This window comes from Castor canadensis, chromosome 11, assembly GCF_047511655.1.
Source record: "Castor canadensis chromosome 11, mCasCan1.hap1v2, whole genome shotgun sequence".
Classification (NCBI taxonomy): domain Eukaryota; kingdom Metazoa; phylum Chordata; class Mammalia; order Rodentia; family Castoridae; genus Castor; species Castor canadensis.
In genome coordinates this window covers 24,461,163-24,484,972 of record NC_133396.1, presented here as the reverse complement: position 1 = coordinate 24,484,972, position 23,810 = coordinate 24,461,163, and the positions used below count along the sequence as shown (strand labels likewise).

General features: G+C 47.0%; 2 protein-coding genes across 5 annotated transcripts in view; both read left to right on the top strand.

The window, feature by feature from the left end:
* The window catches only part of Socs7 (suppressor of cytokine signaling 7), a 37,869-nt gene extending 25,895 nt beyond the window's left edge, over positions 1 to 11,974 (top strand). For all 3 annotated transcript variants that reach the window (XM_074045917.1, XM_074045915.1, XM_074045916.1), the window contains 3 exons: positions 4,855 to 4,990; positions 5,388 to 5,541; positions 6,579 to 11,974. In XM_074045917.1, coding sequence (XP_073902018.1) covers positions 4,855 to 4,990; positions 5,388 to 5,511 — 260 coding nt within the window. In that variant the 3' untranslated portion in view covers positions 5,512 to 5,541; positions 6,579 to 11,974. The remainder of the gene's footprint in view (positions 1 to 4,854; positions 4,991 to 5,387; positions 5,542 to 6,578) is intronic.
* Arhgap23 (Rho GTPase activating protein 23) overlaps positions 9,777 to 23,810 on the top strand; it is an 88,618-nt gene continuing 74,584 nt past the window's right edge. The window contains exon 1 of one of the 2 annotated variants that reach the window (XM_020159188.2): positions 9,777 to 9,914. In XM_020159188.2, coding sequence (XP_020014777.2) covers positions 9,777 to 9,914 — 138 coding nt within the window. Of the gene's footprint in view, positions 9,915 to 18,049; positions 18,187 to 23,810 lie in introns of those variants that run through there. The other variant, XM_074045912.1, reaches the window with a different exon arrangement.

The following is a 23,810-nucleotide window of genomic DNA, read 5'->3' as shown; positions in this document are numbered from 1 at the left end:
CTTTAGAACATTTTCATTACAGTAGAATGAAAACCCCATACCATTAACAGTTATTTCTTATTGCCACCCATCTCCTAACCTCTGCCAACCAAAAATCTATTTTCTGTTTCTGCAGATTTGGCTCTTTGGTTTCTCTCATTTAGTATGTTTTCAAGGTTTATTAGTGTTGTAGCATGTGTCAGAATTTAATTCCTTTTGTTGAATCTCATCTAGATGGTGAATTTTTATTTTTATTTTTTGCTGTACTGGTTATCAAACCCAGGGCCTCTCCATGCTAGGCAAGTACTCTTATCACTGAGCTATATCTCTGGTTCCAATCCTTTTTTTTTTTGGTGTGGGGAACTTGAACTCAGGGCTTTGCACTTGTAAAGCATGTACTCTACCACTTGTAGGTCCACAAAATGGACCCTCTGGTCCAATTTGCTCTGGTTATTTTGGAAATGGGGTCTTGTAGACTATTTGCCCAGGTTGGCCTTGAACCATGATCTTCCTGATCTCACCTTTCCAAGTAGGTAGGATTACGGGCATGAGCTACTGGGGTCCAACCCCAATTCCTTTTTTTTGACTGAATAATAACCCATTGTGTGAACATACTACATTTTGTTTATCCATTCATCAGTTGATGACATTTGGGTTGTTTACACTTTTTGGCTGTTATGAAATAAGGTTTCTGTGAACATTTTTGTACAAGTATTTATACAAGTAATTCTTTTTTTTTTTTTTAATTCTTACGTGCATACAATGTTTGGGTCATTTTACAAGTATTTCTTTTATATACCTAAGAGTGAAATTGCTGTATCGTATCCTAACTCCATGTTTAACTTTTTAAGTACCTGCTAAATTTAAAATGACTGAACCATTTTTGCATTCTCACAGCAATGCAGGAGGATTTCAATTTCTGTGCATCTTTGCCAACACATTTTCTTAAGTAGCCATCCTGGTGTGAAGTATGATAGATCTTCTTACGGGTTTGTTGTTGTTGTTGTTTATTTGTTTTGTTTTGTTTGAGGTGCTAAGGATTGAACCCAGGACCTTGCACATGCTAAGCAAGTACTTCTACAATTGAGCTATATTATATCTATCTCTGTAGTTTTGATTTGCATTTCCCTAATGATCTTGACTTCTTTTCATGAGTTTATGTGCTACTTTGTATATGTATTCAAAACTTTTGCTATTGTGTTTTTAAAAATCATTCATTTTTTGGTTCTGGGCACCAAAGCCAGGGCCTTGTACATGCTAAGCCAGTGCTCTACCATTGAGCCATACTCCCAGCTTCCCTTTACTCATTTCCAAATTAAATTATTTATTTTTTTATTATTGAGTTACTAAGGTTCTTTATATATTCTTGGTAGCATCATTTGTTGAATTCTTTCCCCATTGAATTTTCTTGGCATCCTTGTTGAAATCAGTTGTTTGTAAATGTACAGGTTTGTTTCTGGACACTCAGTTCTGTTCCATTGAGCTGTTTTGTCTACATTTATGCCACACTATCTTGATTACTGTGGCTTTGTAGTAAGTTTTTAAATTAAGTTTAAATTGTAGTAAGTCACCTAGCTTTGTTCTTCTTTTTCAAGGTTGTTTGAGTTATTTTGGCTCCTTTGCATTTCCATATGAGCTTTAGGATGAGCTTGTCATTTTCTTCAAAAAAAGTTATCTGACGTTTTGATAGGAAATAAATTGTACATCAGTTTGGGGAGTTTTGCCATATTAACAATATTAAGTCTTCTGATTCATAGGCTTGAGGTTTTTTTGTTTATTTAGCTGTTCTGTAAACTTTTTTTTTTTTTTTTTGAGACAGGGTCTTGCTGTTGGGATTTGGTATTGGGTACACAGGGTTCATTACACTATTCTGAATACTAAACAAATGAACATAGGGTTGGAGATGTAGCACAAGCTAGTATTATATTTGTGATCCTCCTACCTGAGCTTCGAGAGTACTGGGATTAAAGAAGCCACCATGCCCAGTTTCTTTAAAGTCTTTGAACAATGTTTTATAGTTTTTCATAATGAAAAGTTTGTACCATTTTTATTAAATTTATTCCTAAGTCTTTTATTATTTTTAGAATTTTCTTAATTTTAGTTATTTTTGGATTGTTCATTGTTAGTATATAGAAATTTAATTGCTTCATGTATTTTCATTTTATATCCTGTAATGCAGGATTTTACTATGTATTTCTTTTTAAATTGTGAAAATAACATGTATGTAATAAAAAGGTCAAATAACACAAAAGGGTACATAAGAGTGAATCTTCTGCCTATCATCCTTTCTCCCATTCCCTAGGAAATGCATTGTCAAAGATTTATTACATTGCAGTTTCTCTTCAGCTGTTTCAAGCTGAAGAATCAGGTGAGATACTAAGAAACAGTATTTCACTAAAAACTTACTTGACCTTGATCTTATTTTTTTCTTTTTTCTTTTTGGTGGGACTGGGCTTCAGACTTGTAAAGCAGACACTCTACCATTTGAGCCACACCTCCAGTCCATTTTGCTCTGGTTATTTTGGAGATAGGGGTCTTATGAACTGTTTGCCCCCAGCTGGCCTCATACTTTGATTCTTCCAAAACCAGGCATGAGCTACTGGCACCTGGCTGTTTATTTATTTATTTTTTTTTTTGAAAGATTATACATAAGGTCCTCCAGTCTCTATTTTATTCTCTCTCTTCTCCTCCTTCTTCATGGTACTTGGGATTGAACTAGAGACTTGAGCATGCTAAGCAAGCCTCTATCACTAGGCTGCATCCCCAGCCCTATACTTCTAAGAATATGAGGCCTTGATTATGAAGCAGATATGATTCCTAATCTGATTCTGATTTTTGAGGAGCAGAAGGACTGTGTTTGGGGTGCTTGTTCATACCCCTAATCTTAATCTCCTTCAGAGAAGAGAAAAATAGTGACATGACTGGAAACTGGAACATAAAAAAAAAGAAACATGGCAGTATGGGGTGTGAACTCAGGACTTCACACTTGGCAAGGCAGGTACTCTACCACTTGAGCCACTTGCCAGCCCTGTTTTGTGATGGTTTTTTTTCGACATAGGGTCTTGTGAACTATTTTCCCTGGGCTGACTTCGAACCTCCATTTTCCTGATATTTGCCTCCTGAATAGCTAGGATTACAGGCATGAGCCATGGGTGCCAGCTATGTGTGAATGTTTTTAAATAGAGATGGCCTACCACATCAATGGGGAGTGCTAAAGTGTTTAAAAATGTAAGGAGGGAGAGGGAGGGGACCAGAGAGGCTGGTAATACATGAATCTGTGCTCTAACTATCCTGGAAAAGCCCTATCGTGTGCTCTAAGGACACTCCTGGAGAACCCTCAGTGGTTCCCTGAGCTGTGGTGAGAGCCACTGCTGACTCTTCTTAAAACAGGTGTTCAAGGCAGGTCACTTTTGTTGGTTCTGTGCTATTAGCTGGTTCTCTAAGTTCAGTGGGCCTCAGTTTCTTCATAGGGAATGGCAATGTCAGTCTCTAAATACAGTTTTCAGTTAAATGTTTCTAAGATAATCAGGTAAGCTTGAAATTAAATCCCAAATAATAATAATTTATTTTCCAACCAGTTGTGTCTATAGAATTTCTTTTGATATGACAGTGGCTGAGAAAAGAATTCTTTTCAAAGATTTTTCATTTCAGATTCTCACAGTTTTGTTTACCTTTCATAGTTCCTTTGTTTGTTGAAACTAGGATATTCTTAGTTCTTTTGGATTACAAATGTTTTAGTGTCCCTGCCATTCTGGGTGGGTGTCTATGCTATTGCTTACTGTGGGTTGAGATTAGCCAGCACTGAGCCTGCTGATACATAGGGTGTAGTATTCCCATTGAGCCTGGCTGGCAGGCACTTTAGCATTAATCCCAGCTTGCCTGAGCTACTGTAGTTCTTGTTCTTTTCAAACAAACAAACAAAAAAAACTTTGGCGGAGGGGTTAGGTGGGGTTTGAACCCAGGTCTTCATGCTTACAAAGTAGGAGCTCTTTTGCTTGAGCCACACCTCCAGTCTATTTTGGTTATTTTGGAAATGGGGGGTCTCGAAAACTATTTGCCTAGGCTGGCCTTGAATTGCAGTCCTCCCAATCTCAGTCTCCCAAGTACTAGTGTTATGGGTGTGAGCCACAGGTGCCAGGCAGTTCCTTTTTTTTTTTTTTTCTTTTTTTTTTGGCAGCACTGGGGTTTGAACTCAGGGCTTCAGGCTTGCTAGGTAGGCACTCTTACTGCTTGAGCCACTCCACCAGCCCTTTTTTGTGATGGTTTATTTTGAGATAGGGTCTCACAAACTATTTGCCTGGGGTTGGCTTTGAACTGTGATCCTTTGAGTAGCTATCATTATAGGTGAGACCACCAGTGCCTGGCAATTCTTGTTTTAAAACCATCATCATCCTTTTGTGTTCCTGTAATCCAGCCTAACATTGCAAAAGCAGAAAGAGGAGTGAAAGTGGGGACAGCAGGGTGGGTCAGAATAAAAGGTGACTGAACCTGAACTTCCTGACTTGAAGTAAATGGCAGGAGTGATCGGCTTGTCAACTTTGATTCCAACTGTGCCTGCTATTTACCAGCAAAGCTAAGCATTATTCATTGAGCCCTTCTGAGAACCAAGATTCTCAACTGTTAAGAGTGATGCTGGGGGGCTGGGACAAGTGATGCTGGAGAGGTCATCAGCAGAGGAGAACAAATTTCCTTGAGTGTGAAATATGGTAGTGGTACCTTCTACAAGTGGAATTCAGTAGCCTTTTGTAGAAAGGCTTTTTTGTGGAAAGAACTATAAAAAAGCCCCATTACCTCTCCCTGGATTCTTTTCCTAGGGAAGTTGTAGTTAGTTGCATTGTTCCCTCTGACTATTTTCCTTTGTGTTCATTTTTAAAGGACTGCCACCAACCCCAGTCCAACTGCTCTATCCAGTGTCCCGATTCAGCAATGTCAAATCTCTCCAGCACCTTTGCAGATTCCGGATCCGACAGCTTGTCCGGATAGATCACATCCCGGATCTCCCACTGCCTAAGTACAATGGGGTCATTAGGGTTGGGGCAGGAAGGGGGAATAAGTTACAAATGTAATGAGCCCTGCACGTTACTCACAGAGGCAGAGCCTGGCATAAAACATTCACAGGCAGCATCCTTTTACTTCTCCTGTGTCTTAGCACTTAACTCTAGAGCTGTTACACTGCAGCCAAAAGGGAGGAAGAGTGTGCCAACCTGGTATCTGCAGGCCCTGTAAGAAAGAGAGACAGAAATGTAATGAGTGAGAAGGCAGGAATTTTGTAAGGGTGGCAGAGAGTCTTGAGTCTAGACTGAGCCTTATAGGGAATGAAGGAGGAAGGGTTGAACAAAGGAGGTATTTCTTTTATGATCTGTACAAATAATACTTTGTGTGTCTCTTTTTTTTTTTTTTTTCCATAGACCCCTGATCTCTTATATCCGAAAGTTCTACTACTATGATCCTCAGGAAGAGGTGTACCTGTCTCTAAAGGAAGCGCAGCTCATTTCCAAACAGAAGCAAGAGGTGCTGGAGCCCTCCACGTAGCGAGAGGCCCCTTGTTGTTCATCACCAAGGGTAGGGACTCTCTGCTTCCCTGTACAGCCTGTGGACTGGCCAGTTCTCATCATGTTTTGAGCTTCTTACTCCCCTCCCCAGTCCTCCATCTGTTCCCGTGATCCATCCATCTGTTTGCTAATAAACTCCCTAAGGGGCACTTACTCTGGAAAAAAAGCAGACAGACATGAAATGCTTAAGCCAGGCATAGTGGTGCATACCTATAATCCTGGCATTCAGGAGGCTGAGGCAGAAGAATCGTGAATTCAAAGCCAGCCTGGGTTACATAGAGAGACCCTGTCTCAAAACCATAAAGAGTTAAAAAAAAAAAAAAAAAGTGCTGGGATGAGGCTCAGAAGATGGAGTGCTTTTTTAGCAAACACAAGGGCTTAAGTTTAAACCTTAGTATTGCAAAAAAAAAAAAAAAAAAAAAAAAAAACCACAGAAGTGCTTAAAAATTTGCCAAGCAACCTACAGGCTAATCACCAAATATAAATAAGGACACAGAAGTGTAGCTGCTGAAATCTGTATCCTTCTCTCATATTTGCCTTGGCTTACTTCCTTGATATTATAAAAAATGATATAAAATAGGAAACCAAAGGGGAAGAAAACTTGGACAGTGTCTGGACAAAAAGTTAGTGAGACCTTCATCTCAACCAACAAGCTGAGTGTGGTGGCTCACATCTGTGATTCCAGCTATATGGGAGGTATAAATAGGAAGATCAAGGTTTCAAGATGGGCCCAGGCAAAAAGGAGAGACCCTATCCAAAAAATAAGTTAAAAGAAGGACTGGGAGTATGGCTCAAGTGGTAGAGCACCTGCTTTGCAAGTGCTAGGCCATGAGTCCAAAGCTCAGTACTACCAAAAAGAAAAAAGAAAACTTGGAATGCAAAACATGCCTTTAATGGCTATAGGCATGCCTGTTGGCTACATAGCAAGACCTTTTCTCAAAAAATTAAATAATTGTACTAAAGCCACCTCTAGCTGCTAGTCTGTTCTTTCACTTCATTTTGGTTGTACTCTGATGAACTGTTCTTTTTGTTTCCTTTTTCACCTAGGCATTTAGTTGCCAAGCTCTAGTTTGAAGAACCAAATGAAGCTACCATGGAAAGAAGAACTAGGAAAAAAAAGAGAGAATAGGAAGGGTTAGGATTCTCTGCGCAGACTTTGTTTCCCCCACAGTCCTGGGGCTTGGAAGAAGCACACAGCCATATTCTGAGTGGGGCTTCACCATTCAACTCCCCCCAGTACTCCAGAACTAGATGAGCTCCTTGGAAAACTGGAAGTAGTCTCAACACTGTCCCTCCACACACACCAAGAAGTTTTGGGTTTGATATTTGTATTTCTTAGAATGGAAAACTCACTTTGAAGGCAGCTGGGGTTTGTGCCTGTTGAATTGAAAGTGGTGCGAAGGGTGAGCAGGTCCAAAGGACAAGGAGCACAGAGGGGTTGGTGGTTCAGATGGTGCCAAAGGCAGAGTTAGGGTCCACACTGTGGGCCTTGAGGGAGGGAGGAGCCAGAGAAGTGTAAAACAGGATTGGAAGTTTCTAAGGGAAGGAGAAACTGCTTCTCATTGCCAGCTTCAGTAGGAGCAGGAGAAAAAGAGAGAGTGGTGATCAGAAGAGGAAATTATTAGACAGAAACTGGCAAATACTTTGCTAGGAAGTAGTGACTCCCTGCACCCTTTCCTTTTAAGTCTTAGGAACCTAATTTCAGAATCACCTCTCTTGGAAGATGTATTTATTTTGTTTTATTTAATTCCTTAAGCTCTGTGACCTGAAGTTAACCCCATTCTCTCTCCACCCTCAGTTCATTCCCCCTCAAGATAACTGTACATTTCACTCCAGTCATGGTATGACATTCCTATTGCTTTCATCAGCTGTCAAAGCAATAGTGTTTCTCATCACCTGAGCAGTTCAGAGCGCCAGTCCTGGGCTGTTGAGGTTAATGGAGCATGCTTCCAAATTCTTCATAGCAAACTGTACCCATGGCTTAGGAGTCAGTGTTGCCTATATCTGTCTTTCAGCCAGTAAGAGGGAATGTGGAGGAAGGTGAGAAACAGCTATTGTGCTCTTCCCAGAGGAATCCTCAGTGTCTCAACCTTAATGGGATTTCCTTAGAACATCACATCTCGTGTTTTTTAGTTTATTACTGTCCCACTTCTGGGACAAGGTGGCAAGGGCTTCTTTTTCCTTTGTTCATTCTAGCAATCAGACATTTCCTGAGTTAGATCCTGTTGTCCTCCATTCAGTGGGAGGTTTCTCAGGTGCTGATTTGAGAGTTGCCTATTTCCCAGGTGAACAGGGAAGAGGGAGGAGAAAAACTCAGTGCTTTTCAGTGATCTTTAATTATGCCTGCAGCTGTCCATTGCCAATCATATAACATTGCGAGTTTGCTTTCCCATAGAATTACTCTGGGGAAAGATTTGCTGTTGAGATGTGACAGTTGAGCTCTATTCCTCTTCTGCAGTAAGTGCTCCATGAGACTGCCTTTTGGGTTCCCTGTGCTATATCTGCCTCAGATCATGAGATAAATAACATTGTTGGGTTTGTGGTTTCCTGATGGTTTGGGAGTGGGGCTCCTGTGTCTTGGTTATATTATCGGACTGCCTCATACGAAAGCATTGGCTGGCCAGTTTTCCTGGTAGTTTAACAGAGAAGAAATATGCATCACTACCTGGTCATAAAGAAATGGCCCACAAAATGGGCTTTGCAGCATCAACCCAGCCTATAGCCTACTTCTTTTAATATATGTTTGTGTGGCTCTGGGCTAGATTATGTGGAAAACAGGAAGTAGAAGACATATTCCCTAGTCTAGGAGAGCTTTTAAGTGACTGCCATGCATGAAGCAATTGGAGAACGACTCACTGTGGCAGAGAATCAAGGACTGTCTTTAAAGACATTTAGAGTGGGTGAGATTAGGGTAGACCAGATGGTCTGGGAAAGCTCTGTGGTGATGAGGCTTTGGGTTGTAGGCAAGGGCAGCACAATGAGATGAGAACTACATGGAATAAAAGCAAGGAAGCAGAAATGGTATGGCATGTTCTGAGCAGTGCATGGCCTCCTTAAAACAACAGCATTACAGAATCCTACTTCATCACAGTGGTGTACAATGAAACTTTCTGTCATGAGGCAGGTTTGAAGACTGAAGGGACATGATGGGAGGTGGAAGCCAAAGGCAGAAGTCAGTGTGGTGCCTGTTCATCACCCAGGACCTCACTGTTGATTATTGTCAGCTCAGGCTCTGTGAGGTAGCAGACAGTAGTTAATAGTGAGTATCCCTGTGGCACTGAGGTTTCCACTGGAGAATTCATACACTCAGGTACAAAATCAAACCAGCTGCAGAGGAATGACTCAACCTCATCACTCCCCTTCTCTGTCTTCCTAGGGAAGAGTGTTTTAACTGCATCTGTGGTCTGTCTGCTTTATAGCCTGACCCTTCCTCAATAGAATGGGCTGCAAAACAGCAGTGCAGTAGACAGTCTCTATCAGGCATGTGTTTGGTGCCAGTAGAGGTGGCCTTGTGTAGAGTAAGTTAGGTAAGCAGTGGGGGCAAGGAGGCTGGGGCAATTGACTGAATTGCTGGCTGGCCAGAGAGTCCGCAGAGGGAGCAGGAGGAGGGCCAGCAGTCAGCACTTGGAGTTCACCTCTTGCCAGTGCAGGGCAGTGCCAGTGGAAATGCAGTCTACAGAGAGGACTCATTCCTCTTTGGTTGTTTCATGCTAAAGCTGAAAAAAGTTCTCACTTCTAGGGACCCACTGTTGATTTCTATGTTGTGTGTGTGTGTAGTACTCTCAGGCCCTTTACTTGTATATGACTGATCTACTGTAGATCAGTAGATCACTTCCTTAGGACGGGTATGAGCCAATGTGAACTAGTGACAACTACTGCTGTAACCTGCTGTTACTTGAAATGCATGTGATTTGTTGGGAGCACAGGAGTAGGAGGATGAGGGGTTTGGTGTGGAGAACTAGGTAATTGGGTGACAGCTGGCCCTTAAAGGACTTTGGGATGATGACCTTGGCCTGGTCTCCCACTATGCCAAGATAAAGTGAATGTGATGGCAGCACTTGCCTCCTAGAAAAAAGGCTTGTTGAAGAGCTGCCCCCTGGTACCTGCTCCCTCCTTTCCTATTTTTTCATTGGGTTGATTGCATACGCCCCTTTTTGAAGTTGGGAGTAATGTGCATGCATCCCTCTAGGGCACATCTGGAAGAATTGGGAAGTAGGTGTGGTTAGAGTCCCCAGAGTCAGAGACATGAGAGGCCAGAGTAGAACCAGAAGTGCTCTGGGAGCCAGACTTTTCAGCCGTTACCGTGGGCCCCAGAAGAACATGGCCTGCTTGATGCCCTTGTCTCAGCCAGAAGTGGGGATAAGTGGAACCTTTCTTCCCAAGGTAAGATCTTCCCCTTCCCTTAGCTTTGAGCCTAGAAATTAAGAGGACTAGGCTCTGGGATGTAGCTCTGTGGCTGCTGGAAAGGGGTTTTTGTGTGTGTGTGTGTGTGTGTGTGTGTTTGTGTGTGTGTGTGTGTGTGTGTGTGTCTGTCTCTTCGTCTTCATTTGTAGAAGTCTTGCCACCAGTTGGGGTGTTGACAGTATCTCCACTGGAGGGACTGGGATTTGTTTTCCACTTTAAGAGAATGACATGCCCCTTGTGCATAAGGGAGGAACTTTTGAGTTAGACATTTTCCCTATGGGAATCCTCTTGGTTTGGTTTGTGGAAAAGTGAGGAATGGATAAGTGGTTTTTATCTCTAGTCAACATAGCTGTCCTTACACTGAATTTGTGCTATTGCATACATGTAGCCATCTTTCTTTTCACTGCAGCAGTGTTTATCAGTAGTTCAAAATGATTTATTTGCTCCTGGGGAGTAAAACCTTTTTTATTAAAAAAAGAAAAAAAGAAAAAAAAAGAAAAGTGTGCCCTACTACAATAGCTATAAGATTGTTGGGCCACAAAAGTCCGCCCAATATATCCTGTTTTGACATTGGAGCCCTCATGCTCAGCACAGAATGACAGGAGGCCTTGAGCAAATGGAGAACAAGTGTTTGGAGAAGTGAGATGGGGTTGAATCACAGAGACAGGCACTGGGGACCCAGATACTGCAGTTAAGAAATAGAGGAATGAATTGCATTTAGAAAATTACCTAATCTGCCAGAGGAAGAGATCTTTCTTTACATGCAGGTTTCATGTCATCTTTGTCCTTTACATTGCTTCTTGGATGTCCTGGAGTAGGGGGTCACCTAGGTTTTTCCTGTCTCCCTTCTTGTACTCTCTGCACCTTTTCTCATCCTTTCCCACTCTCATCTACCTCCCAGGAAGCCAGTCCTGCATGCTGAGTTTGTGACATGCGTTCACTCCCATTTCATTCAGTGGGTTTTAGAGGGTCCTTGGAACTACTCCCTTCCCCTCTCCTACCCTTCTTCTGCAATGCTAGGAGGCATTGGGGGCAGGCAAAAGCAGCCAGTTGTGGCGGGAAGACGTCAAAATCTGGTCGCAGCTGGACTGCGATCTCAGTTGCTCCTAGAGACAGAGTATAAGGAAATAGGACACTCTTCATCAGAACCTACCCTGAGTAATCACCTAAGGCGCACGCAGCCGCAGCCATGATCAGCTGCGTTCTCAGCTCCTAACCAGCTCAGGTGGAGCGTAAGGCTGCTTTGACCACTTCATCCCTGGTGCTCCCTTGTGGAACAGGCAGGATCCAGGCACCGCTCTGTGGGCAGGCCAGTAATTGGGATGCTTAAACTGGTGCTGCCTGTGGCACAGCCACTGCTGTACATTTTTGGTTGTTTTTAAGAAACTCCATGATGAGGGAGTGTCATTTTTGGCTCACTGTGGTTTTCACTTCCTCACCAGAAGGGGAACCACACCCTCTGCAACCACTCTGTCCCTGTTAGCCACCCCTGCCCTCCAAGCCAAAGCGTGGCCTGGCTTTTGTCTTCCCATTTAGTTGTCCTCCTTTACTCTCCCTTTTTGTGCTTAATTTATTAAAATAGTTGCTGTATAATTTATTTTCATAAACTATAAAAAATGACTAAATGGTTAAAATAGACTTGCAGGCCAATCTTAAATGGGGATGGGAGGGTTTAAGGGGAGGGATGGGAAGAGGGAAAGATGTTTTGATATAAACAAAATAAATGCACTTTGGGTGTGTTTTGGTATTTTTTCTGGGTGTAGAGGGGCGGGTGTTGGGATGTCCCTGTAGATTAGTTCCAGAATGGGGTGTCTGTATATACTGTATTAATAGGCATGTTTGACTCTCGTAAAGGGACATTAGTAGCTGCTGCAGGTCCTGTTTGGAAACCCCATGTATAATTCCCGGTTTTTTGTAAGTGTCAGTGCGGGAGACATTTGACTCTTGTGTTTGTATCTCCTTTTTATGATTGCTGTACCGACCCATGTCTTTTTGGGGAGGGGTGAAAAGAGATTTGAAATAAAAATGTTTAGAAATTATTTCATGATACTGGGTTTGTGTTTTCAATCCTCCCCATCTTCTGACTCCTTACCTGCCCCAGGGAGTGGGAGATCCCTGCATCCAGCACTGAGCTTGTGAATAGAGATGTTGGAAAATTCCTGAGGCTGATGACCATTGCTCAGAGCTGCCTTCACCTACAGGTAGTGCAGGAGAATTCCACATGTGTAGTTTCCACACATGAGACTCACACTTTCCCATGGCAGTAGTCATCCCTGGTAGTTACCCAGACTAGCAGTCAAGGTTTTTTGTAAATCTCATGAGCATCCCTCCTCCTGGTTTGTTCTGTTTTCTGAGGTAGAGTCCTGCTTGATAGCCCAGCTGGACCTTGAACTCTATCCTTCTGCCTCAGCCTCCTGAGTACAGAGATTACAGATGTGTACCACCACACCCAACTCTTCCTGGTGCTTTTTTTAGCCTATTACTTCATGTACTCTTTGGAGAGAAGAGGACCCAGTATATTCCTTTGATTTACACTAGTGTGTACTTGGAGCCACTTAAATCTCCTGGCTTCACTTTGCCACCCAGTCTTCAAGTTCCTTCCTTAAGGAACCAATGGACCACCTTGATGCATTTTTGGAAATTGTCTGCAGGTTTCCTGCTGCACTCTCAGAGGAAAGCATGGCAAGTGAGATGAGTCTTGTCTTAGGAGTTGCATTTCCATGGGCTGATCAGAAGGAGGGAGTCTTGAAGTTCTGCTACCTCAGTCACCTCATGCACAAATACAGCCCTGTCAGGATGAAACAGTATCTTATCAATTCTGATAGCCCTCTGTAATGCTGTTAACTCTTAAAGTTCCTTTCCCTCTTGGAAGAAAAAATACCTCTGCCAGACATTGTGGCACACACCTTTAATTCCAGCACTCAGAAAGCCGAGGCAGGAGAATCACAAGTTTGGGGCCAGCCTGGACTATATAATGAGACCCTGTCTCAGAAAACAAAAAGGAAGTTGAATATTGGTGGCTCATGCCTGTAATCCATGCTACTTGGGAGACTGAGAGAAGATGATTGTGGTTCAAGGCCAGCCTGGGCAAATAGTCCACGAGACCACATCTCCAAAATAACCACAGCAAAATGGTCTGGAGGTGTGGTTCAAGTGGTAGGGTGCCTGCTTTGAGGAGACTGTTTCGAATGTGTGAAGTCCTGAGTTCAAACCCCAGGCCCACCAAAAAAAAGAGCGGAGGGAAGGAGGAAGGGAAAGGAAGTGTGCCTCAGTGAAGTGTGAACAACCTTATGAGGAAAATGCTTCACTTGGAAGTCATAGCTATTTAGGCAGTTGTCCAATCTCAAGAGCCTTTATTGCTGGCAGCACCTGGGCCTGGGCAGACACCATTGGTCAAGTGTATTAGCAGCATGCACATGCCAAGTAGGGGTACTAGTTTCATCATTTCAATTTGGCATCAAATTGGTGAAGACTCTTGGGTTTATTACGAAAAGTCCGAGTTCCTTCTGACTTGGGCCACAAAGCCCATAGACAAGAGCAAGCAACCTTTTGGAAACAGTGGGTCAAAAATAAAACTGTCCCCTTCTGCCCTCTACACTCCCGAAACCTAAACCTTCATTTCCTGTGTTCCCTGTCTACACCTTTATTCTGTCCCAATGACTGTTCCATTTCCCCTCTACAGCCAAGGTTTGTCATGCACATACTTTGTAAGCACATGGCAAAAATATTATAGGAGATTCCCCCTGCCAGTCTGTCATATGTTCCCCAGATTGAAGATGGGCTGAGAAAAGTGAGTTTCCTGTTTTTCTTGATTTCCTCCAACCTCTAGTAGTCTGAACATTATTATTTTTTCTTCTTTTGGCAGTACTGGAGGTTGAACTCAGGGCCTCACGCTATGTGCTAAGGGCCTCACTCTTGCAAGACAGGCACTTTACACTTTTGAGCCACTCTGCCAGCTGGGCAGCTTAGGCATAGTGATTCATTTCACATTAGGACCACATGAATTCTGAACACCCACCATTTTTCTCTGGTTCTCAATCAAAGGCATGAGTTTATTCCAGCTCAGTGGAGGCACTAGCTGGGCTGTTGATTTCTAATGGGACCCCTTCCCAAGGGATGCAATGCCACCCCTACGCATGGGTCCCACTGAAGCTGGGGTCCCACTGGAAGTGGGATGGGTAAACACTTTTTTCTGGTTTCATAAAAGATAAAGCTGTTACTATTCTTTGAATGGGTCATGCTGCTGATCTAGGGCCAGGAGGATCTTGAGTTTGAGTCCAGCCCTGGCAAAGGTAGTGGGCAAATCCCATCTCAAAAACAAAACAGGAACTAAAGGGCTGGGGGCATGGCTCAAGTGGTAGAGCCCTGAATTTAATTCCCAGTACCAAAATAACACTCGATAAATAGCCACATGCACTAATTCTGATAATTATTGTTAGTGGTGTTTAGTAGAGAAGGATTGGGAACTTTCTGCTTTCCAAACAGCACAAGGGAGAATGCACAGACTTCTGGAGCCCAGTGCTGGAGGCTGCAGAGGCCTGCTGTCAGGAGGTGGGAAGTCTTCTAGGAAGGGCAGCTCCAGGACTGTGGTGGGAGTGGGTGGGGCCCTTGAGTTCTCTGTCTTCTCCTGCCACCTAGTTGCTGCCTCAGGTCTGGGCGGTGGTGAGTGAGGCCAGGCTTAATACTTAGTATCTCCAGTCCTCTTCTGTCCTGCCCCCCTGGGGGGCCCTGGCTTATCACACACACATCCTCCACCTGGCCCAGGAGGGTGGTACAAGAGGGAGAGTGGGAAGCATTTGTTGTTTGGGCTTCCCTGCTGGGTGAGTAGCTGAGACAGAGCACCCCAGGTTGGTGGGTGTGCCAGCTGTGTGCCTGCCCTTGCCCTACCTCTGCTGACTTGATACTGCAGCCTAAGGCCTGCTGGGAAGGGCCATTGGGGGACTGGGCCTCTCATCTGTCCTTTGCCCAGGGGAGGAGGCTGCCTGCAGTGATGTCGGGTTTGCATCATGTCATACTCCTTCCCACCTGTAAGGTGGCTGGGACTATTTGGAAAGGGACCACACCTTGGTGAGAGGTTTTGGGAGGGGGACAGAAATCACATGAAAGAGCCACATATTGGTCTGTGAATCTAGTGTCAGGTGTCCACAGACACCTGTGTCTACCCTGCTGTCCACTGCCCCACCCAATACCCACATTCCTCCCTCAGGCCTGGCAGCCTCAACGGCACCCGGCCAGAATTGCATCATGCTTGGCTTTGTTCTCAGAGCAGCAGGTGTGGGCCTGGGCCCAGCGCCCCCTCCCTCTCATCCCCTTCCACTCCCTCCTGGGCAATTCTCCTCCTCCATCCCTTCCCAGGCCCAGAACACCCGGGAGTTGTCAGCCCTCTCAATGTGGCTCTCAGCTCCCCAACCAGAGGAAGGGAGATGAGGATGGAGACTAGGCTGGAGATTGCCCATCATCATTTCTCTGCCCTCCCCCAGAAGGAACACCGGCTTTCAGCCAGGGTATGGCCTCCCAGAATTGAGTGGCAAGATTTGTCACCTGCCGACCTAAATCTAGCAATGATCAACATCAGATGAATGATCCCTTGCAGAAAGTACTTAACTGATACTGGTCATGTGTGCACCCGCCAGTGGACCAAGCACTTGGTGCCCACATTCTCATCTAATCTTTCAGGAACTATTATCATTCTTGGTTTGCAGAGAGGAAGCTGGAGCTCAGAGACGTGAGAATAATTACCGAAGACCACCAGGCATTTGAATGTGGCAGACCTCACATTGGAATTGTGATCTGTCTCCCTCTAGTGGGACTTGAAACCTCACCAAAAGATGGTTGGAAAATGTGATGTTGACCAGACACGGACATTTTCTTTAAAGGGGGGTTTTGCCCAAGACATTCATTAAGAGATAAGAATGTCTTTTGATTTTTATCAAAGATCCATAATAGGATACATTTCAAATGACCTGGACTGCCTCCCCCACTCCCCAACACACACATGCCCCTGTGCCCCCCATTGTTGTATCTCTGAGGCAATGCTGCTGCAGCCGCAAGCTCTGGCCTATGTATGGTGAAGAGCAGGAGCTTGTCAGGAGTTCAGCATGCCAGGGAAGATGGTAGACTGGGCGACTAAACTTACGGGCCCCAGAAGCTGGGACAGAGATGGTGGATGGCACCATGCCTTCCCTTTACAGGGGCTCTGCTTGTGAAGCTGCCTATGGTGGTCAGGTTGTTCATAAAATAGCGCTGGGGTTTACAATCTAGCCACCATGAATTTGACTAGTAGGAGTCCAGTTCTCAGGCACGAGATCAGCATCTTTAGCGATAGACAGTCCCTGACCTTGCAAAACTCAATACCAGAACATAGATCTGGCCAAACAGCAGCTATTTCAGAGGCTCAGAATGGGTTACTGCTGCTACCTCCTATGTTTTCACTTTCCAGTCACTGAAGGAGAACCAGAAGGAAGCCAGTGGGAAAGAATGGAGCCTGGTTTCTGGGCCAACTCCACCAAGTCTGGGATATGCTGGCTGGCGGGAACTCTTCTGTCTCTTGTCTCTTTAGTCCAAGACACACTTCGTCTGAAAGGACAAAGGCCTCATTGACCTCATAGCCTTCTGACCCCAACCATGTCTGCCCTCCCTTCCTCAGCCACCAGCAGGGCTCTCTCGGGGTAGCAGACAGGAGGCATGAGGCCACCTAGGGGCACAGCAGGGAAGCTGAGAGAGGCCTCAGTGAGCTGGAATGGGGTCGTGGGGAGTGTGTGGGCAGTGCCAACCAGATCCTCACAGGGCAGCCAAGGGTGAGTGCCTAAGGGGCAATCCCAGCAGCAAAGCTGGCAATACCTTGCAGGGACAAAGCATGGTAGGGCCTGGGGAGTCCAACCCAACCCCAAAATGAGCTGCTAGGAGCTCTGGGCCTCAGGCCCACATTCCTGCCTCCCCACCCCCAGCAGGCCCCCAGTGCCCAGCCTATAAAGTGTCCTTTGTCTGGCCCACAGAGGATCTTAGCTCTCCATCTTGGCTCCCCACCCCTTCGTCCTCACTCTCTCGTGCCTGAAGAAAAATCCAGGGCTGGGCAAGAAGTGGTGAAGTCAACTCCCTGCCAGCCTGGACACTGGCCCAGAGGCTTGGGAAGCCAGCCCCTGCACATGCATGCCCCCTGCACATGCATGCACCCTGCCCACTGCCTGCCTCAGGGCAGGTGAATTCCTGCCCCTCTCCCCTGGATTCCGTCCCTGCCCTGGGCAGCATGCCCCCCTCTCAGGTGCCTGTTCATATGATGCCTATTTCAGTTTGGCCCTGCCCTGTTGAGGGGCTGTGAATGGGGGAGGAGTTTGATACATCAGGTCATGGTCTCCGCCAGAGTGGGTGTCCCCACTATGCCCCCCCAGAGTCAGGTTCTCAGGTAGCATCTGGGGTCCACATTCCCTTCTCTGGCAGTGGATAAACAGGTCAGCATCCTCCTGCTTGGCACATGCCCAAGGCCTGCCACACTGGTGGGTGACAGGAAGCTCCATCCATCCCTGTTCTCCAGCCAAAGGCCTCAGGACACATTTACATAGAGGCTGGACCTTGACAACAACACTGTCTGCTGCCTGTTCTCACCACCATCACCCTATGAGGTGGCACAGCCTCTTCCTGTGTTCCCTGGGTATGTCAACCTGCTTTCAGGCAACTTCCAAAGTGGTCCATTGGCCTAGAAGGCCATTGGTCTGGGCCATCTTGGTCAGCTCTGCCACCAAACTGCTTGGTGACCTTGGTCAAGCCCCTTTCTGACACCCATAACCCTCAGGAATAAAGAAAGGGCCTTCTCTTGGAGGCTGTCTTTTCTTTACTGACAGAAATGGGGGTGGTGGCAGGAGCCCCTGGACCTGTGAGGTCACGCGTATGGAAAGAGAGAGAGAGAGAGAGAGAGAGAGAGAGAGAGAGAGAGAGAGAGAGAGTGTGTGTGTGTGTGTGTGTGTGTGTGTGTGTGTGTGTGTGTGTCTGCGCGCATGAGTGGTTGGGTGACTGCATGTGAGGAGTGAATGCGCCCCCACCACGGGCAGGGGGAGGGGGCGGGCGGAGGGGCGGGGTCGACCGGCGGGGCGGGGCCGGCGAGCGGGGAGGGGGCTTGGGCGGCTGACACTAGAAGCTCCTCGCGCGCGGTCAGCGGGAGCAGCTGCCGGGTCAGGGCGCATGGAGGGGCCGCCGCCCCCTGTGCCCCCCGGGGCCGGCGCAGCGAGGACGACATAGCGGGCGCAGCATGGATCAGGTCAGCGGGCGCGGGGCACGGGTGAATGTCTGAGAGCCGGGACTGCGGGCGTTGTGACCCGGTGAGGGTGGGCGCGCCGGCAGCGAGGGAGCCCGGCCACGCGGGAGTGGTGGGGGCGCGGGAGCTCTGGGCGGGGCCCGGGCACCGGATAGAGCTGATGTGACCCAGAGCTGATGCACACACATGGGTACTATCTCATCACTGACACCCAGGGAGGCACTCCCCGCCCCCTCTCCAGAAAGAGAGCACCCACATTTAGAAGCCACCATTCTCACTCGGCAAGGTCCCAGCACCTGTTCTCTGAAACTAGGCCCGAGGGGGCAGCAGGCTCCGCAGAATGAAGGTGTGAAGGGGAGGGTGGCTCCTTGCCATACAACTCCACTGGCCCCCAGATCTCCCTATGGGACTTCCATATATAGCGCCCTTCCCCCTTCACCTCAAGGGACTTCTCCCAGCCAGGCTCCCTCCTCTCCCAGTTACAGCAGCTGCAGCAGCTGCTGCCACCATTTCGTGACAGTGAGAAGATGGGGTGGGCTGAGAGGTGCTCCACATGGGCCCCAAATGTAGCACTGCAGCCCTGGCCTGGTGGAGAGCTTCCTTTCTTCCCACATCCGCCTCCTCTGGCATGGCAGTAAGGGTATGGGGTGGGCTGGGCATAGTGGCCAAGGGAAAATGCGTCCCCCCTCAGTGAGAGCTGTCACCCTGCATGGACCTCAGCAAATCCCAGACAAACTGGCCCTTTGGGTCAGTGAGTGAGGGGTCTGTCCTGGCCTTTTGTGGGAGCTGAGTGCCCAGCTGCTCTGGAGTCTGGAGAGGTGGCCCCTTTTCCTGCACTGGGCTCCTTGGTACTGCTCTGTCCTTTGAGACCCCTCCCCTCCAGACCAAGCTCAGGCCCTCTACACTGTGGCAACGAGGTTCCTGTGCAGGTTACCTGTGATAGTGAGGCATCAGTAGATGGATCCTAAATTATGGGGATTGGAGAGGAGTCCTGGGGAGGCATGAAGTGCTGTGCGCATCTCTCCTGGGCTGGGCTGGATGTTTGGGGAGGGGTTGTGGGCTGTTCTAGTCTCCAGGCCTGTTTGGCATCTTGGTCATTTATTTAAATGGCCAGTGGCAGCAGTTCCCTGGAGCACTAGACCTGGCAGGGGAAAGGGACTCAGTTCCTCATTATCTGCTGTTGTCATTACTGACTGGAGCACAAAAAGGCTAGCAAGGAGGCTACTAAATGCCACTCATTGCTTATGCTATGTTATGTTATTATTATTTTTTTTGAGGTCTCACTATGTAGCCCAGGCTGGCTTCAAACTTGCAGTCTTCCTGCCTCAGCCTCCAGAGTGCTGGTATTACAGATGTGTGCCACCATGCGCGGCTTTAGGACATGAGTTTCTGCCCTGGCTCCATTGAGAGCCTGTATGTGTATACTTTTTCCAGGCTGCTGTGAAATCTCAGCCAGCCATGTCAAGGTGTGGCTCTCTAGGTTTTTTCCAGATGCCCTCGCATACTTGTCTTGAGGAACACATCAGCTCAGCCTCTCTGCCCCCAACACCACCCCACACCCCTGCCCCGGACTACCAGGCTTGACCCTCACAGATACACACTCTCATGATGCACACAATTTGGATGTACCAGGCCTGGGTGGCTAGGGCCTCAGGGCCAGCCAGTGGTGCTCCAGGACACACGGGAAGCAGCTCCTATGGGTGCTTTTGAAATCGGAGCTGCCTTCCACGCACTGGGGAAGCTCCTATTTTAAGTTTCTCATGTGCTGAGCCCTCTTGTAAAGCAAAGAATCCTTTTATAGTGCAAGAACCACCCCTGATGTGTCTGCTTGGTATGTGTGGATTCTGGCATGTAGACTTTTCTTAAAGGGGAGCATGCCTGGAATCTCTCACAGGGCTGGAATTGTGGGTGGGGTGAGTGTCGGGACTAAGGGGTTTCCCCCCACCCTGTGGCCTGATGCCCCTCTTTTTTCCCCTTTGGGCTCCCCTCCCTCAGCCCAGAGCTGGCTCAGGGCCAGACAGGAGAGAGGAGCAGCTGTCGGGGATTTCCAGGGTGAGGTGGGAGCCACCCCTCCTTGTCCCTTTTCCTCTCCTCCCCTCCCCTTCCTTTTCTCTCTTTCCTTCTTCCACATCCCCCTTCCCTCCTCTCTCCTCTTTTCTCCCCTTCCTCCATCTTTCCAGAAGGGCAGAATGGACACAAGGAGGAGAGTAGAATAAGTCCCTCTGTGTGCAGTGATGTAGGGGGCTAAGCAGAGTCTGGGGGAGGGCGGGTAGTCCTGATGCAGAGCCATGGGATCCAGCATCCTGGAGCTGGAAGGATCTACCTGGCCTGACTCCCTTAGAGGGAACGTGCTGCAGTAGAAAGAGCAAGGACTTGGCATCAGACTTCCCTTGAGTCCTGGGAGTTCCTAGATCAGTGAGTTAACTTCTCTGAGCCCGTTTCCTCACTTACACAGTGAGGCTAGTAATACCAGCTTTACAGCCTTATCATAGGGATTAAATGAAATACGTTTGGAAAGAGCATGACCCATAGGAGGTGCTCAACACATTTCAGGTCCTTTCTACTCCATCTTGATGTTTCCAAGGACTTGCTGGAGGATATCATGGTCCTTGTAAGTCATGTAGCCTTGCACACACATTCATCCACACAGCCCTAAAGCACCACTGGAGCTTCAGGAGCTGGTGACATACAATTAGGAGCTTACAGTAAGACAATTCTTCTTCCTCTCTTGGCCCCATGACATAGGTTTTCCAAGCATGGCTCTCCTGAGGGATAGCTAGTGTTAAGTGGCAGGCATGGGTGTCTTTTGTCAACTTCCTGCCCCAACACAGGGCCTGGCTTGCTTTCCTACTGCCAGCCAAGTGAAGCTGCAGCCTGTCTGTTGCTTCTGCCCTAAGCCAGCTGTCCAGAGATTGCTGGACTGGGAACTCCAGCTGTTTGGCAAGTTTTCAATGCCCTTTGGTCCCAGCCTGGCAAGGGGTCCTTATCTCCCTCTCCAAGAGGTGTTCAGGTTAGGATTCCTCTCACGAGACCCATCAGGAACCTGGCAGCAGGGATAAGAGCAGGAACTTGCATCATCCTGAATGGATTGTTGCCTCACCTGACACTGTCAGGGATGCTTAATGAGTCCACTCACTGAGGTGCCTGGTGTTTTGCCAGAACCTGTACCCTACCTCTTCCCACCTTTCTTTGCCAGTCAGGGTCTTCAAGATCTAGGCCAGACACTGCCTGATCCTTCCTGTTTTGCTGAAGACTGTGATTGTACCACCTTTACAGCACCAGGTGTCGTTTGTTGGGTTAACTCTCCTCCCCAGAATAGGGGCTCATTGAGGACAAGCACAGTTTGTCAAACTGTCCCCACCACCCCACATGACAGTTTGCATATATTAGGTGCCCAATAAATGTCTTTTAACTCGATTGAACTGGATTGAATTTTGGTCTTTGGAAATGCAAATTAGGGAAGGGACGGAGTTGTCTTTAGGAGACAGAAAGACCTGGGGGCTGAAAACCATGCATATAAGACTGGCTCTCTCCTCTAGTCCTGCCATTCTCTCATTCTCCACAAGGCGGGGCTCTTTCCTCTTTAGTTAAAGGGCCTGAGCTGTTACCAAGTTCATGGCCCAGTGTCCTGTAACACAACTCACACATTACTGAGAGTCCCTGACCTCAGTACTACTGTAGTTTAAATTACAAATTTTTGGCTTTATGATTGTGTGAAAGCAATACAAATTCAGTAGGAATTGTACCTTGAATTTGGAAGTTTGGCCTTTTTTAAGGCTAGTGATATGTGGCACAATCCCCTTGAGATGCTGGGTAGTGACAGTGAGCCACAGCTGCCAGCCAGCCTCTCGATGGGGGTGGGGGGAAGGGACACAATTGTCCTCTGCAGCGTGCTGTGTTGCTAAGCTAGGAGGTTCCATGAGTTAGGTGGGGGCTTTTTGTTTGTTTGTTTTTAGTTTTCTTGGCAGTTCCGGTGTTTAAAGAGTTACATGTTTTAAATGCATTGTGACATATGATATTTTCAACTTTCGATGGGTTTATGGGGGTGGAACTCCACCTTAAGTGAAGAAGCATCTGTGTTGTTTTCCTTTTCAGCTCTCAGAGCACTGTGAGTCCATTACTCAATGTGAGCCTCCAGAGGCAGGCCAAGAAGGCCTTACCACTTTCATGCTTTTATCGTATATAGAGGGAAACTGAGATTTAGAAAGTGTACTTATCCTCAAGGTCAGACTGCTGCCCCATGGGCCAGATGGGGACTGGAACTTGGGTCTGCATTCTGCATTTCTCATTTCAGTGCTCCTTTTATTTATTTGTTTTATTTATTTATTTATTTGCAGTACTGGGCCTATGCCTTGAGCCCTTTTTTTCTGAAGGGTTGAGATAGGGTCTTGCAAACTGTTTGCCCAGGCTGGCTTTGAACTACGACCTCCTGATCTCTGCCTCCTGAGTAGCTAGGATTTCAGGCGTGAGCCACCAGTGCCTGGCACAGTATTCTTCTTCTTTTTTTTTTTTTTTTAGAATACAAACCAGAGCAGCAAGGATGCTAGTTTATTTATTTGCTGTCCTGGAGCATTGAACTCAGGGCCTTCAGTTTGCTAGGCAGGCATTCTACTTGAGCTACTCCACTTCATTATTTCTTTTGATGATACCATAAACCCCTTGCTAGCTCAGGACCAGGCTTTTCTGACAACAGCTCTGGCCTGGGGACTCCCTGACCTCCCAGTGCTCTCTTTCTGGCCTCTCCCGGCCCTGGAGAAAACAGGATGCTCTTCCTCCATCCACTCTGTCTTTTCTTAAGTCCTCAGGCTCTTTTCAGATACCTGTTCTCAACCTGCTCAAGTCCCTATTGGAAGCAAAGCTTGCCTCTCCCTTGGATCATCTGTGCTGCCTTGTGGCCTTGTCTCGCTCCCTTTCTGTGATGGTCAGCTCTACTTCCTCCCCCTGTGGCTCTTCCTCCCTGCACAGTCTGACCTTAATCCACCTCCCACTGACCTGCTGAAGGAGCCCTCTCTGTCCAACACATGCCACTCCCCCTGGCCGCCTGCTTCTTCTCACCTTGCCTCCTCCTGTGCTTGTCCCTAAAGGCTGGTTACTCCCCCTGCACTGTCCTCATCTGGTCTCCCCACTCTTCACTCTCCCTGGAAACTTTGAGCCACACGCGTGGTCTCAGGGACCACTAGATTGCCACAGCTAACCCTCTAGCTCAAGCCTGTCTTCTGGGTGAAGGACCAGGGTTTAAGCAACCAATCATTACTCCTCAGCCTCTGGATAAAGTGGTGTGGACTCCAGAAGCCATATGCCTGTATTCAAATCCTGTGTGGGCTTGGGTGAGATACTTTAGTTCTGTAGGCCTCGGTTTTCTTATCCATTAAGTAAAATATGTTTTATAGGGTCTTTTTAAGATTTAATTAGAATAATGCATATAAAGGATTTAGCATCTAGCCTGTTCACCACCTTCCCTCCCTCCCTCCACCCCAAACACCCTGGACAACTGGTTTATATGATATTCCAAGCCTTGGAACTGTTCTAGACCCTTCTATCTCTTTCCTCCTATGCTCAGTAGGTCCCAAGTTCCAGAAACCTCTGATATTTGTTGCTTCCTCTGCTCCTTGACCTGGTCATCCCCC